This window comes from Drosophila takahashii, chromosome 3L, assembly GCF_030179915.1.
Source record: "Drosophila takahashii strain IR98-3 E-12201 chromosome 3L, DtakHiC1v2, whole genome shotgun sequence".
Taxonomy (NCBI): Eukaryota; Metazoa; Arthropoda; class Insecta; order Diptera; family Drosophilidae; genus Drosophila; species Drosophila takahashii.
In genome coordinates, this window is record NC_091680.1 from 26685377 (window position 1) to 26702098 (window position 16722).

The 16722-nt window shown below is 46.1% G+C and overlaps 3 protein-coding genes across 3 annotated transcripts; 1 reads left to right on the forward strand and 2 right to left on the reverse strand.

Annotated features, from left to right (window-relative positions):
• Positions 1-5: 5 nt before the first annotated feature.
• Positions 6-3268, reverse strand: LOC108054466 (myosin-10). The gene is made up of 4 exons (XM_017137442.3): positions 3125-3268; positions 865-3019; positions 610-738; positions 6-546 (listed from the first exon to the last, which is right to left on the reverse strand). The coding sequence occupies exons 2-4, from the start codon at positions 3010-3012 to the stop codon at positions 310-312; spliced, it is 2514 nt and encodes an 837-aa protein (XP_016992931.2). The 5' UTR covers positions 3013-3019; positions 3125-3268; the 3' UTR covers positions 6-309.
• Positions 3269-7398: 4130 nt separating this feature from the next.
• Als2 (Amyotrophic lateral sclerosis 2) lies at positions 7399-13081 on the forward strand. The gene is made up of 5 exons (XM_017137418.3): positions 7399-9975; positions 10404-11016; positions 11073-12200; positions 12291-12442; positions 12501-13081. Exons 1-5 carry the CDS (start codon positions 7647-7649, stop codon positions 12722-12724), a joined length of 4446 nt encoding a protein of 1481 aa, XP_016992907.2. The 5' UTR covers positions 7399-7646; the 3' UTR covers positions 12725-13081.
• A 1-nt stretch (position 13082) lies between these two features.
• LOC108054455 (pyruvate kinase) lies at positions 13083-15352 on the reverse strand. Its single transcript, XM_044393800.2, has 2 exons — positions 14778-15352; positions 13083-14548 (listed from the first exon to the last, which is right to left on the reverse strand). Exons 1-2 carry the CDS (start codon positions 15244-15246, stop codon positions 13083-13085), a joined length of 1935 nt encoding a protein of 644 aa, XP_044249735.1. The 5' UTR covers positions 15247-15352.
• Positions 15353-16722: the final 1370 nt, after the last annotated feature.

Here is a 16722-nt window from a genome sequence, read left to right on the forward strand (position 1 = left end):
TAAGGTTTATTTATCTTATAGGGAAAATATATTTATAGCTTGGCATGTTATGTTCAGATAGATCTTAGAAAAACAAAATTAATAGACAACAAAAAGGTTTTACATATAAATAAAGGTAACGCATACAAAAAACAAATAATTAATATTTTCATAAATTGAACTAAGAAGGATCTGAGAGGATTTTAGGATCACGTGACTAGGTTAAACACGAATGTGAATTAAATAATTGCACCTTTCAAAAACATACAAAATTAAAGTTAAATAAATTAAGTACTTCAATTAGGTTTGTAAATATTACAATAGGCTAGTCTAAGAGTGCTCTGCCACCGCTCGAAGTTCCTCCATTAGGGAAGGCATGACCTCAGCTCTTCTCTGGTCCCGACCAGCACTGAGCAGCCTGCTTAGCTCCTCCATATCAGTCTGACAGGCGGTAACACCCTCACTCAATCGGCACAAATTCGGTTGGCACTGCTGACTGCGCTCGATCAGCTCTAAAATGAAACTATTGCGTGGGCGACATGTCTCATTGGCGGTTTGTTGGACGAGCTAAGTCGAGGAAAGGCAGTTTAATCAATGAACTTTTAACTAATGTAAGTGGATCAGGGTTACCTTCTTGTAGTCATCAATTAGATTAGCCACCTCATGGGCTGGTTCCAGGGGTGTGGAGCTGGCCGTGGATTTTCCCGAGTCTGAGGCCTCAAAACGCGCTCGCTCAGCTGCCAAAGTTTGCTCTAGATACTAAGGAAAATGGAATTTATTTACTTTGGGTCAATTTATCTATATTTCTCTGGCCAATGATAAATTAATAAAGGTAAACATATGTTTGCCATATATGTTTATATTTTTTTTAAACCCATTTCTTACCTTAATTTTTGACAAAGCTTGCTTATGCCTTCCGCTAATCTCAGCCAGCTTTATTTTGAGCCCAGGCAACTCTTCAGCCTTTCGGTTATTCACTCTCCCGATTCGCAGTTCCTTTCGCAAAAGTTTGGCCAACTGAGGCCAGCTTTTGATGTGTGGCAGCCGCCTACCCGTTTCCATTTCCAGAACTTGACCGAGGGATCGCAAGCACTCCACTGCCTTGCGTTCATCTCGAGCACTTGCTTCCCGTTCCTCGAGCAACGATTTTACCTGGCTTTGTAGCCGCTGTAAGTTTATCGAATCGGCGGAGTGAATCTCCAGATTCTCTTGGAATGTTTCCTTCAGCAACTGTAACTCCAGTCGATTCTCCTCGTCCTTGGCCACGCTCAATTTCTGCAGCTTCTGCAGTTCATCATTTTGTCCTGCAAACAGTTCGTTTAGTTGCTCCAACTCAATAGTCTTATGCTGGAGCTCCGTCCGCATTTCTATCTCTAAGTGTTGAGTGGCTTGCAGGGCCTCTAGAAGTTGTAGCCAGTCAGCTTCCATTTCGTTTGTGCTCTTGATCTTGGCATCTTGTTGCAGGAGTAATTTTTGCAGCAGGGAGACTGTTTGCAATTTCTGGGTCTTGACATCGGCAAGTTGCAGTTCCAGATCCTCGATGCGTTGGACTAGAATCGGGTTATCAAGGTCTGCTTGGGTCGCTTGGCACTGTTTATTGTCTTGACTTGATCGTTCGATCGTTTTCAGCTGCTCTTGCCAAATCTCTGCATTCTTGTTTTGCTCATTCATTCGGCATTCAGCTTTTACCAACGCTTTCCTAAGCTCATCGCACTGAGCTGCATAATCTTGGAGTCTTTCCCTTAGTTCATTTTCCCTAAGGGAACTTTCCTGCTTTAGTTTCCCAATCTCAATTTTCTCCAGTTCCAACTGCAGTTTGGTCTCTTCGCACTTGGAACACATCTCGGCATACTGTTCCTGAAGGGCGTTTACTTTCTGCTCCAACTGTTTTAGAGTATTTTGCGCACCTTTCAAATTTTCTTTTAGGCTTTCCTTTTCCTTTTGCAAAGCAGCCAAAGAAACTGTTAAATTCTCCACCTGCTCCAGCTTGAGAGCATCGCTTTGGCGAAGCTGCTCCTCCTGCAAAAGTTGAGCCTGCAAAGTGAACTGTAACTGCTCCAGCTGTCGCTGCTGATCTTCGCTTTGTTCCTTTAACTGGGACATCATCATCAACTCCGACTGAAGCTCGTTGAGGGAATTCTTCAGGCTGGCGATCTCACTCGTCTTGCTGTTAATCTCTTCGTGAAATTTCAGGCTATACGAGTGCATGATTTCCATGCTGCTTTCCCGAGTCAACTTTTGCTGGTAGTAGTGTTTCAGATCGATGAACTCCTGCTCCTTTATCGCCAGCAGTTGCTCCTGCGTTTGCAGCGTCTCGTTCAGCTCGGCGATGACCTGGCGGAGCTGCTCCCGCTCGGCGGTGACACTGCGCAGCGCAGTGCTTCTGATTTCCAGCTGGTGCTCCATTTGGCTCTTCAGGTCGAGTAGTTGCTTGCACTTTCCCGTCATGTGTTTGCTCTCCAGTTCCATCCCGGCCAAAGATTGCTGCAGCTCCGACAGCTTTTCGTCGTGCTCTAGGCTGAGTCTCTGAATATCGTCCAGGAGCATCTTTTTCTGCTTTCGGAGGACGTCTATCAACTGGCGCTGATCCCGGAGGCGAGCCTCCTGTTGCTTGGCCTCAAAGGATGAGTCGGGGGACTCCGAGTCCGCCTTAAATGGAGATGTGCCGGGCCCTGGAGATCCCTGCTCCTGCTGCCTCTCCAGAGTGGCACACTTTGTGTGCAAACGCAGCGACTCCTGCTGCAGCCTTTGGTTCTCCATCAGATACTTTCGCTCCTGGGCGTACAACCGTTCCAGGGTCTCCAGTCTGCTGTGCTTCTGGGACTTGAGCTCCTGCTTGTACCACTGCTCCGACTTCAAGAGTCTTTCCACCTCGCTGCGCGACCGAAGGAGCTCCTGCCTCACAAGAAACATCGATTGCTCACGTTCCGGCTCGGGCTTCGACCCAGGATCGCCTCCTCCCTCGTCGCTGGTGCAGCTGAAGTGGCCGGAGTCATCAGCCAGAGCTGCAGCACCCTCGCAGTGTGAATCCATTGCAGAGCTGTAAGTAAAATTTATTTTAAGAGATTGAGTTCGTGGCCAAAAACGAGTTTTGTGGGCGTATGCAAATCCGGAAAAACGGCTTCACCTTCCCGTTGAAACTTACCAATCTATGTTGCAGCACTCTAACTGAAGGGTTGTTTTTGTGTTACTTGTAAGTAACTCACAACATTTAACGAGAAAACTACATTTTAAGCGAAATAAACAAATCGTGCAGAAACTTTTCACCCAAACAAAACAGCTGATAACAATAAAAGTAAGACCAAATTAGAGATGATTTAAAATGCTTGTATGCAAGAAAAATACCAATTCAACTTTTTTGTATCAATAGCCTAGTACTCAGTACGACGAAAACTGCTAGCTAAGCATAGGAGTAAGCGAGAGGCAAATAGGTAGCTAAAGCCTTTAGCTGGGACTTTTTTCCACCTCGGTACTCAGTTGAGCTAAGGAAATAGTAAGAAAATACCACTAAAATACCAGATTTAGCGGATGAATTCTGATGAACGCCTTTAGCCGCGGCCCAAAGAATAAAGCCTAGTACTCAGTACGACGAAAACTGCTAGCTAAGCATAGGAGTAAGCGAGAGGCAAATAGGTAGCTAAAGCCCTTAGCCGGGGACTTTTTCCCACCTCGGTACTCAGTTGAGCTAAGGAAATAGTAAGAAAATACCACTAAAATACTAGATTTAGCGGATGAATTCTGATGAACGCCTTTAGCCGCGGCCCAAAGAATAAAAAATTTGATCTTTGGCTGTGTTTGTGCAGAAGCGGTGTGCCAATAACATATTATAAATAGAATGAAAGCCCCAAAAACCAATGGAAAACTGCCTGTAGGAGTTGCAGCAATACATATCCTCATTGCAACAGCAAATTTAAAACTTGCGACCTAGGTCGGCTAATCATTTTATAATATTTCAAAATTGGCGCCAGTTGATTTGTTTGCAGAGAGTAAGACCATGCTACATGCATTGCGGATGAACTCCGAAAACTTCGGTCACACTAAATGATTAATATTTTTCGACTAGTGAAACTCTTAGCCGAACTGAGTACTAGGCTTAAAGCCTAGTACTCAGTGCGACGAAAACTGCTAGCTAAGCATAGGAGTAAGCGAGAGGCAAATAGGTAGCTAAAGCCCTTAGCCGGGGACTTTTTCCCACCTCGGTACTCAGTTGAGCTAAGGAAATAGTAAGAAAATACCACTAAAATACTAGATTTAGCGGATGAATTCTGATGAACGCCTTTAGCCGCGGCCCAAAGAATAAAAAATTTGATCTTTGGCTGTGTTTGTGCAGAAGCGGTGTGCCAATAACATATTATAAATAGAATGAAAACCCCAAAAACCAATGGAAAACTGCCTGTAGGAGTTGCAGCAATACATATCCTCATTCCAACAGCAAATTTAAAGCTTGCGACCTAGGTCGGCTAATCATTTTGTAATATTTCGAAATTGGCGCCAGTTGATTTGTTTGCTGAGAGTAAGACCATGCTACATGCATTGCGGATGAACTCCGAAAACTTCGGTCACACTAAATGATTAATATTTTTCGACTAGTGAAACTCTTAGCCGAACTGAGTACTAGGCTTAAAAAATTTGATCTTTGGCTGTGTTTGTGCAGAAGCGGTGTGCCACTAACATATTATAAATAGAATGAAAACCCCAAAAACCAATGGAAAACTGCCTGTAGGAGTTGTAGCAATACATATCCTCATTCCAACAGCAAATTTAAAGCTTGCGACCTAGGTCGGCTAATCATTTTGTAATATTTCAAAATTGGCGCCAGTTAATTTGCTTGCTGAGAGTAAGACCATTCTACATGCATTGCGGATGAACTCCGAAAACTTCGGTCACCCTAAAATATTAATATTTTTCGACTAGTAAAACTCTTAGCCGAACTGAGTACTAGGCTAATAAACTGAGAGCTAGTAACGAAAGCAGCCTGATAAAGCCTAGTACTCAGTACGGCTAAGAGTTTTACTAGTCGAAAAATATTAATCTTCTGGTGTGGCCGAAGTTTTCGGAGTTCATCCGCAATGCATGTAGCATGGTCTTACTCTCAGCAAACAAATTAGCTGGCGCCAATTTTAAAATATTACAAAACGTTGAGCCGACCTGGGTCGCAAGCTTTAAATTCGCTGTTGGAATGGCGATATGTATTGCAGCAACTCCTACAGGCAGTTTTCCATTGGTTTTTGTGGTTTTCCTTCTATTTAAATTGTTATAGGCACACCGCTTCTGCACAAACACAGCCAAAGATCAAATTTTTTATTCTTTGGTCGGCGGCTAAAGCCTAGTACTCAGTACGACGAAAACTGCTAGCTAAGCATAGGAGTAAGCGAGAGGCAAATAGGTAGCTAAGGCCTTTAGCTGGGACTTTTTTCCACGGCGGTACTCAGTTGAGCTAAGGAAACAATAAGGAAATACCAAAAAAATACTAGATTTAGCGGATGAATTCCGATGAACGCCTTTAGCCGCGGCCCAAAGAATAAAAAATTTGATCTTTGGCTGTGTTTGTGCAAAAGCGGTGTGCCGATAACAATTTATAAATGGAAAGAAAACCACAAAAATCAATGGAAAACTGCCTGTAGGAGTTGCTGCAATACATATCGCCTCTTCAACAGGGAATTTAAAGCTTGCGACCCAGGTAGGCTCAACGTTCTGTAATATTTTAAAATTGGCGCCAGTTGATTTGATTGCTGAGAGTAAGACCATGCTACATGCATTGCGGATGAACTCCGAAAACTTCGGTCACACTAAATGATTAATATTTTTCGACTAGTGAAACTCTTAGCCGAACTGAGTACTAGGCTTAAAGGCGTTCATCGGAATTCATCCGCTAAATCTAGTATTTATTTGGTATTTTCTTACTATTTCCTTAGCTCAACTGAGTACCGAGGGGGAAAAAGTCCCCGGCTAAAGGCGTTAGCTACCTATTTGCCTCTCGCTTACTCCTATGCTTAGCTAGCAGTTTTCGTCGTACTGAGTAGGGGAGAGTGGGGGAATTTCGTCAGCATTTTTTCAAAGCTATTTTTTGTCCATCTTGAGACACGTTATCATATTTCTATTTTTATTGTTGAATGCGGTTAGCACCAAGCTTTAAAATGTGACATTCCCCTATTTTTTTAATTAGCTTAGTGATTTATAAAAAAATAAAATGTAAAACCAATATACTGGGGCAATCTCACCACACAGGGGGGTAAAATCACCACACAACTGGGGAAATTTCGTCACCTAAAAAATGTAGGGAGTTTAACGCCTGAAAATATGCTACACTGATCAAGCGTACCATTTTTTTGACGTCCTATATTTGTTGCTGCTGCTGGTAGTCTGTTCGTTAGCCAGCTCGTCAAATATAAAAATATGTATTTAAAATAGGTGCGAATTTACCCTTAGCGTAGGGTGGCGAAATTTCCCCAGACCGTACTTTTTTAGAAATAATTATTTTTCTTGCGAAATTAGGCGCGAAGTTAAAAATCACTGACGCAGAAATGCACATTATAGCACTGTGTATTATATAAAAAATCGTGTATCTTATTCCTTTTGAATTGTGGCATACAGAAAAAATTTCGTCGAGAACTAAATGTAGCTTTTGAACTGTTAAAACACATTTAATATTATAGCTTAATTATCTTGGCCTTCTGTGCAAAACAAATGCATTGGTTGTGTCTGGCCGTCTTGAAGGACTAAAACAAAAAAATTATATATTTTTACGACTTATGGATTCCGAGATATTGCAGGTGACGAAATTGCCCCTGTGACGAAATTCCCCCACTCTCCCCTACTAGGCTTAAATGTAGAAAATAATTATAAAAAATGATTAATTTCACATGAAGAGCTTATTACGATAGGTGCAAAATCACATCTATCGAGGAAATTTAAAAAAAATTAACTTCGTTACACCGTGTTATTTGTATTTTTTTATATAAAGGTTTTCGTCAACTAACTTTCTTTAAAGAATTTAAACTGTTTAAATTCAATTAAAAACGATTTTACTATAATTCTTAAATGCTTTATCCGGCAAAAAAAAATTAAAAAATAGATCAAAAATATTCTAAGAAATCACCATATTTACATTATAGTATCATAAAATCATGAAAAGCTTAATACTCCTCCGCTTCCCTTCTACACCACCAGTTGAATATCTAAAAATATGTTAGTACAGTAAGGGGCTGTCCATGTATTACGTAATCACATTTTTGGTGATTTTGTAATGAATCATGTAATCAATTTCTTACACAAAAAAAAACTTCCCCCCAAATAAGAATATCACGTAAACTTAAATTAAAAACACATTTTCTTTAGCATTCGTGACGTGACAAAAGCATCGATCGTCGCCAAAAAACATCGATTTCTCAAACAAATGTAAAGCATCGATGCATCGATGTTTTTATCGACGCTGCTCCACCTCTAGTCCAAGAAACCATCACAAAAACATGAATTAGCCAGTAAAAGCCAAGTGAAAACAGACCTATTTCTTCTGTGGCATCCAAAATTGCGTTCCAATCCGCGGCGTAAGATGTTCGATGGTGCCAATAGCGCCTAGCGGAGCCCGGAGAACGCGCAGTATGTAAGAACGGCCTGTTGGCGAATCGTGCAATTGCGTCGTGTTACAAAACAACAATTTGCGCATCATGGCCAGTGCAGCGGATGACTCGGAGTCCGGGGGTCAGGAGGATCGGGAGAGTTTCGCCATCTACCACGAGGGCAGGATGCTGCAGCTTCACTGGCGCGGCTTGCCTCCCCTTCGGCGGGCTCCCGCATCGCGGATTTGCAGCATTGGCGAGGGCCTGCTCCTCCTGACCACCGACCACGCCCTCTACTCCGCCCAGCTGCAGGCCAACCGCAACCACCTGGACATACAACTCCTGCGCACGGACGTGGTGGACATGGACTTCTGCTCCGGCAGCCAGGAACTCTTTGTGGTGCTCAGCAACGGCTCTGTGCAGCGCCAGTCCACGGGACCTGGTCGGGATGTGGGTCACCCGCACGCCTGGCAAACCCTCGGCTTCGATCCCCTGGAACTGCTCGCCGAGGGCGTTCGCATCCGGCGCGTTTGCTGCTCCGCCCAGGGCGTGGTCTTCGTCGGCTCTGCCGGGGAAACCTATGTCATGGGCAGTTGCGGAGAGGTCTTCAAGGCGGAACAACAACCCCGCCACATGCGCCTATACGAAGAGGGAAAGGAACTGCTGGACTTGGCTGCCGGCAACGAGCACTTCGTCATGTTGGTTGCTCCCTACAACCTGGCCGACGATGCGCTCCAGCTTCCGGTGGCCAGTGCGAAGGAAGAGCCCGAGGACGAGCGCGCATCGGTTAAATCCCTCAGCAGCGACAACTCCGAGCGCAGCTTTGCGGCCAACACGAGGCACCTGCTCCATCAAGGCTACGCCCTGCTCCACACCCAATTATTCACCTTCGGAGCCTCCAATAATGGCCTCCTGGGCACCGGGGATCACATCCGGCGGGCCAATGTCATGCGTCTCCAGAAACTGGACAGCATGGGCGTGTGCAGCATTGCAGCCGGGCTGGAGCACACGGTGGCCCGCACGCTCGACGGAAGGCTCTACCACTGGGGCCTAAACAATCACTCCCAGCTGGGCGAGGATGTAAGCTCGCCCATGGAGATCACCATAACGGATAGCTCGGCGACACTGCCCTTGGAGCAGAACTCGGCGCTAGAGGCGACTTGCGGCGACTACCACACGCTGCTGCTGAACGCCTCTGGACAAATACAATCCCTGCAGCCGCCGCCTCCCATGCGACACCTGCAGCAATCTAGCACCTATGCCCAGACGCTCCTCCAGCTTCAATTGGGAGCCGCGTGGCCCCGACAACTGCGCCTGCTCATGTCCTCCGGCGGGTACACGCTGCAAAACCAAAGGCAGTTCCAGCGCCAGTATCACTACTACCTGAGTCACCTGCAATCGCAGTTGCAGCTGCTGCTCAAGCACCGCCAGGCAGTCCAAACACTGGAGATCTGGCAGCGGCAGTCGGCGCTGGAAGCGCTCAGCGTCCTCGGTCCGCTGTTGGTCAACTGGGAGCGAATCCTGTGCCTGCTTGTGGCCACCTTGCATTCGTTGGAGGGCTTCTACCGAGCTGATTTCGTGCAGCCCGCCGATCTGCTGTTCATCTGCCACCACAAGGAATACATCGAACTGTTCGACGGCTACACAAAGGCCTATTGCGATGTGTACTCGGTGAACGGATTTGTTGAGGCGGTGGCCGCCATTGCTGGACTCAGCAGCCCACTGGCCGAGCTCAACGAGGAGAGCTACGTGACTCGGTTGTTTCAGCAACCCTTCAGTATCTACCAGCTTTTTGTGCAGTTCATGGAGCTGCTAGTCAAGACGCAACCGGAGTACGGAGAGCACAGAGTGGCCTGGTCGGAGTTTGCGCGACACAGCTGCATCAGCCAGGAGCTGGCCGTGAACACCAGGGATTTCTGGAGCAGCAACGATCGCAACCCAAGGATAGTTCAGTTCAGAAAGCGCCAGCGAAGGGTGATACTCACGTCAGCCCTGGTGCCTCTGAAACTAGTCACCTCTGGCATCAGCATGTCCAGCAATAGCTTCATCTTGTTTTCGGACTTCCTCTGCCAGGTGGGCGGCAACTCGCTGTACTCCTATCCCTTGACTACCCTGTGGGTGTGGACCGAAGGCGACCTGTACCTGCGCTTGACAACGCCGGAAAAGACACTTTTGGTAGCAACGCGTACGCAGGAGATGCGCAAGGTGTGGCTGGACCAGCTGCAATCGAGCATTGTTGCGTCCTTGGGCAGGCCACTCGGCAGCCCGGTGCCCAGTTCTCGCTCCACGGGCTACGAGTTTAGTCGCGAGCACCCGAAGTTCTCCAGGGTGAAGGCGTGCGGTACCTGGAGAAAGGGTGTCCTTCACGGAAACTGCTATCTTGAGTATCCGGACGGCAGCGTTTACTGCGGAGAGCTGTATTATGGTACCATCGAAGGTAAGAGATAATTATTTAATTTAAAACTAGAGGGAACGCGATTAGACTAGTTTTCAGCCAAAACGCTTCCCAGCAATTGATTCTGTTAGTGCTGGACTCAAAATAATACTAACTTTTTTCGATAGATTTTTTTAAAAAGATTTTTTAAAATTAAAAATGTGAAATTTCTGTCTTTTTTTAACTTCTTCTTACTTCTGGACTCGTATCCACCCAATTAGGATAGTTTTCATTATTTTATTTAAGTTAATAGATCAGAGCTTAACTTTGCGACAGAATATTATTTGCAAAATTCGCGGTTCCATTTTCTAAAGCAATTTATCTATGAAAACAAATTTTAAATGGCATTCTGGGTACAATGTACATAAGTACTTTCCGATATTTAATTTACTCAGTTTTTAGAAACTAATTAAAAACATTTTAATGTACAGGCTATGGCAAAATGGTGATTCCGTCATCGGGCCTGTATGTGGGTCACTTCAAGGGTGGACGCTTCCACGGTCACGGTGTTTACGAGATCCACAACAAGGACACTCCAGAAAGCGAGGTGTACGAGGGAAACTTTTGCGAGGGTCTGTTCCACGGCCATGGAATGATGCGCAACAACCGATACATCTACGTGGGCGAGTACCAGGCCAATGCCCGCAGTGGCTACGGTGTGATCGAGGACCTGGTTAGTGGGGACAAGTACATGGGGATGTTCGCGGACAACAAGCGATCTGGCATCGGCAGCTGCATCACAAACCGCGGTGACTACTTCGAGGGCAGCTTCTCCGGAGATGACCTGATGGGCAGTGGAGTTGCGGTCTTTGAGAATGACTACTACTATGAGGGCGAACTCACGCTGCACGGCCCCAACGGGCGGGGCGAGTATTACATGCCCAGCGGAGATGCCGGGAGTGGATGTTTAGCGACCGGGGAGTCCGACGACACTTGCGAGCTGATCGGTAACAAGATGTTCGGGCAGCTGAGCGGCACCTGGGAGACGGTGCGCATCCAGGCTGGCGAACTGGTACTAAATCGGCGCTTTCCCAAGTACCCCAGGTTAGTTAATGCGACACAAAGTAAATGATTACATTTCTAAACTATCCCCTTTTCAGCTCCCTTGGACGCCAAGTGGTGGACCACAATCGCAAGTGGCGCTCGCTGTTCAACAACTTCGAATCGGACCTGGCTAATTGTACGGCCAGCAGCAGCAGCTCCGGTGGAAATCCATCGGGAGGCACCCTCAGAAAAGCCTCGAAACCCACGCTCAGCACGGCTCAAATGTGGAACTGCATAGCGGTGTACATGAGCAAGCAAAGGGCTCGAGAAGGAGCCAAGCCCGGAAACTACTTCAACAACATTCTACTCAGTCTGCCGCTGCCGCAGAAGACCGACTCCCCGCTGGCGAAAGCACGGACCACCACAAACACACTGAGTAAGCTTCAGACGGAGGCGCTGGACTTTCTGGGCTTTCCGCCACGCCGCATCCACTCCCAAGAGGCACTTAACAGCAAGCCAGGTGAACTGCAGAGGGCGGATAGCTTGCTGTCCATGGGCCACAACACATCTCGGGACTTGGACACCAGCAGTTTGACCAGTTTTCAGTTGGACCAAAGCCTGCTAAACAGCACTTTGAATGGCGACGAGTCCAGCACGCTGAATGAAAGTTTTACAAAACTAAGTCACAACAACAATAACAGCATCTCGAAGCACATGAACAGCAGCGATTGCTCGATTACCTCCACAACATCCGTGAAGAGTGGACTGCTGGAACAGGTACCCAGCTTTGGAATGGCCTCGGTGCTCACGGAGCAGGATGTGGCCTCTATTCGGTTGTATCTCGAGCAGGCTTTCAAGGATCGCCATCATCCGCTGTACGCCTTGAATGAGCGCATCGCAAACTGCTTCCACTACTCATACGGCTACTGGAAGGTTAAACCCACCCCGATCTTGGCCAAGCAGGCCATGAGAGAGTGGGAGTCCATATCACGTCGCATTTACCGCTTTGTGCGCAAGATGTTTCCAGCTTTGCCCGAGGACTATTGCCACATGGAAGGCAGCCGGGAGGTTATATCGCATATTACCCTGCTGTATCCACTTGTGTTGTCAGAGGGTATCTACTCCACCCTTTTCGTGCTGTACGCCAATAAGTACAGTCGAAAGGATGAAATGTATCGGCAGAATCTGAATCTTGCCGAGAAACTTAAGGACCAAGAGCTCGTTGAACTAATGGGTCATGAGAGGTACAATCATTAGGAAAAAACAATTAAGCTAAACTAACCAAAAGGATGTCCTAAAAATACTTGATATTTATTTCTGTATTTTGGTTTCAGTTTCTTACATAACGTTATGCTGGATCCCAAATTTGAGGAGTCCGTCCAGACGTTAAAGGAGCTGCAGGAGAAGTTTAGTCCCCAGGACATGTTGACTGTGATACAGCGCAGCACGCAGCTGCTAACCGAGGCCTACGAGCACGCAATGGCTGGTGAGTTCTCATTCGCATAGAAAAACGTAAAAGCGTTCATTAATATCCATTTTTACAGCAAATGCCGCCCAGCTTAACGCGGACAACATGATTCCGCTCACCATGCTCACGATGCTGCGCGCTGCGGTTCCCCACTTGGGTGCGGAGTTGGCTCTGCTGGATGATCTGACGGGTGGCCCCAATTTTCAGGCCGAGATGAATGGAATGGCGGGCTACTGCTACACCACACTGAAGGCCGCCTATGAGCACGTAACCTCAAGGGCTTTGCAAAAGAACCCTTGAGCGGGTTAAGCTGAAAGATAACAGCTTTAACGTTAATTTGTTTTCCTACTTGTTAAATCGAACCACTGAAATTGTCGCCTCTCGGACTCTCCAGGCTCAAGGGTAAAATAAGCACTGTAAAGCTTAGGTGAATTTGAAACGCAATTGTTGATTTCCCGCATATACTCTGTACATACCTTCAACGACAAAATTCCCTAATACAATTACGGGCATCGATTCTGTACAGAAGCTAAGATCAGTGTAGGCAATGTGTATCTATGTATTTATGTATGTATCTGTTTTGTATATTCTAGGCCAACGCATTAACATTCCGATTACTCACCAAACCAAATAAATAATATACACACATATACGGGATCTAAATGGTCTCAATATCCTTGAGGGTCTGCCGTTTCTGGTCCTGGTCCGCGGTGAACAAAACGTCCGCCATTTGGGGGGCAAAGTTTGTCTGGTCCACTTTGTAAACGATATACTTTTCGGGGAACGCCGTGCCCTCCTCGTTGTTGTACACCAGGATCACCGGATCGTTCTGCTTGGCAATCTTCCGCTTGACCAAGTAGGCCATCCCATAGATGGCCTTCCGAAAGACGTTCCTCCGGTGCGTAATGAAGGATTTGGTGCGAAAGGGAAGCATGGTGACGTTGTGGTAGATCGAAACGTAGTCCTCGGCGGAGCGCATGTGGCTGACGAATAGGATGGGTGCCTGCGGTCGGAAGTGGGCTATCTTCTGCACCATCCGCGTGGTGACCCCGATGACGACGATGGACACCGCGCGAACCTCCATGGAGGCGGCTACCACGGCCCGCGCCAGGCTATCCGCTCCAGTGTGGGAACGATCGCAGTACGGAGCGCTGGCCAGCGCCACTGGGCAGATCTGCTGGAAGATGGCGTCTTGCAAGAAGCGGAAGTAGATGGTGTCTTTCGGCTGGGGACAGGTCACCACGTACTTGTCCGGATAGTAGAACGTGTAGTAGTAGTGCGCCGGGTCCACCCTGAGCTTCTGCTCGTCCAGAAGCCGCGGGTCAAAGACAATGGGTTTTTTCGAGGCGTAAGCCAGCTGCATGAAGCACTCTGCGTCGGGACACAGGTGCATGATGTCCGGAATAATTGCCGGCTTGGCCAGTTCCACCAGGAAGCCATCGTAGCGCTTGATGGCCCAGTTCAGCTCCCCCTTGCAGCCCTGGATCTCGTTTAGAACCACTCTGGCGTACAGCCGCATGCCATCGCAGTGCATAACGGCCATCGCGTGCTCCAAATCGTCCAGGTATTGCGGGGTGCCCACGATGTGCGACACCACCACATTCAGGCCAACCTCTCGGGCGAAGGTCAGGTCCTCCAGCTCCTCGTACGAGACCCGGAAACGACGGCACCTGGCCGGAAACAGGACGGGCATGTGGGCGTACAGCACTCCGCCCCTGGCCACACAGCACTTGAGGTGGTTCGCATGGACGCTCCGCACCATCAGCTGGATGTCCTCGCCAATCAGGATGAAGTCCAGTTCCTGAACATCAACAATCAGAAATCTTGCATTCACATATATAACTTCCGAGCTGCACCGGTCGGAGTACTCTCGATCTACAGTCAGTATTATCTTTTGGCCCTGCACCAATTCAACGGACGTCTTGCCATCCTGGCAGAACTGAGTGCTGAAACCGCCGGTAAACTGGTGCCGTGGAGAAATTTTCACCATGACCGAGGACACCACCGGAAAGCCCAACTCCTTGGAAACACTGATCTCCGCCTCCCGCAGCTTCACGATCATACTCTGGTTGTCGTGCTGGGTGCCCACGGATAGGTTGATCAGGAAGCAGCGCACTCCGTTTACTGAAAGGAATTGGGAATGCATGAGAATCGGAAATGAGTGTTATGATCATTTTTAGTTAGCAGCGGACTTGGTTGAACTAAAACACTAAATCTCTTGGTCAGTCAAAAAAAAAGAATGTTTCGTTAGACAATTGTCGGTTGAAAATTAGTATTCGAAATTCGACAGCAATGTTAATATACCTTGATGTTACAATAAATTATGTATTATCAATATGGCTTCCAAACTTACGCAGATAACTTTTCAGCTCATGATCACAGTTCTTCATTGCCGACAGTTCGATACACTTGCGGTTTTCGTTGGGATCAGGGGCAAGTGGGGTTGTCAGGATCTGGAATCCCTTGAAATAGCCGTGCCATCGGTCCTCCTCGAACGGGATGTTGCACAGGTCCTCGCTTAACTCCTCGAAGTCGAGCTCCTCCTCCGAGCCCGTGTCAGATTTTTGGTTAAAGCCCGAGACCAGGGAATACTTGGAGCGGAGGACCATCATCTCGCTTCCGCCCCGGTTAATGCTGACGTCGTCATCCTGACCCAAAAGGCGAACGAAAGTATTCCTTCGCTGCATGTTCCCCAGCTTCTCTTTGGCCTTTTGCAACTTCTCCACGTCCACGGCGATGAGCCGCAGCCGGATGAACATGTTGTCCATTAGAGACTCGATGGTCGTGACCTTCTCCTCGTTACTCTCCTCCTTTTCACTCATGGCTCAAGTTGATAGGAAATTTAGAGAACAAATAACAGTGGAATCGTGAAATTTGTGTGACTTTGTAAAATTCGTATAACAATAATGTTTATCATTCAAAGTTTGAAAGTAGAATCTTCCGGATTTGTTTCTTCTTAATTAAAGTCTATAAGATTCGTTATTAAATCAAATAACTTAATGGATTACCATCGGTTTATTACTCTATGAGTAACGAGTATAACAAGAAAAGTATCTAAAATTCACTTCCACAAAAAAATCCACCAAGCTAAAAAGCTTTAAACTTGAATAAAACATATTTTCACATAATTTTGACCAGATATTAGTTTTTAGTTAGTTTGATCATCAGCTAAACTAAAAAATGTGAGTAAAGTGGTAAGAATGAAAAGTCAAACCCATTATTAAAATTAAAATCGATTTTTTCAATTTTTTTTTCGATTTTAAAGGTGTGCAAATGTTCCAAGCGATATAAAGGCTTTTAGGAAGGTTTCATCCCGGTAGCTTTAAAACTAAGAGACTAGATCCCGTAGAACCGGAGGAACAGACTCGGATGACAAGATCAACTCGTCTAGTGATGGTCAAAAATGTATATACTGTAAGGCAGTGCGGATCTAGAATTTGGTGGTGATATGGGAACAATATTTTGCTTTCTTTTCATTTCTTTCATTAGGGGAATCATTAGGGGGGATCTATCACCCATGTCACCCCCTTGGATCCACTCACTCTTTGTGGGGTCGGAATTGAAGAAATTTCATAGCAAAGATTTTAAAGGAATCCAAGCTTTCATTTGAAAAAGTTGTATTTTTTGCATTAAAAGTGCATCTTTATACTAATTACTTTACAAAGCAATCAAGCGGAAATACTGATCGATGTGGCCGCAGCGATTCGGTTCATGATGTTGATAAGAAATATACATTTTGATTAAAACTGTATTGTGTTACATACATTTTTAAGCATTTTAAATATACTGATGAATACATATGAAGAGTTTTCCAATAATTTACTTATTTAAGCAATTTATGCCGGAAGCCGTAAACTCAGCAAATGATTCAACAATTACTTATATGTTTCTGTAATAGCAGGCATTCATACGTGCAGGCTGTACAATTACATAATGGTGTCTTGGATGCAGCTAATTATCCGCATGAAGATCCCAACCAAATCGACCTCCTCCGAACCCAGGCGAATGTTTATATCTAGTTTTCCTGCCCTTTTGCCACCCATGCATTTCCCATTTCTACTCAACATATTTATTTTTTCTTTTTAAAAATTCTCCAGCGATAAAAGAAACCGCAATTCGAAGCGCAGGTAACTTTAGTTTTTTGTTGCCGCTGCTGTTGCTCATTTTTGTTTATTTCCGTAATTTATTTGCCTGTTTTGCCCGAAGGCGAAAATGTTAAATTTAGCATCAAGCGTCAAGTGAAATGTTTACAATGTGAGAGAAAGTTAAATGGAAAAGCAGGGGGCGGTTTTTCAATT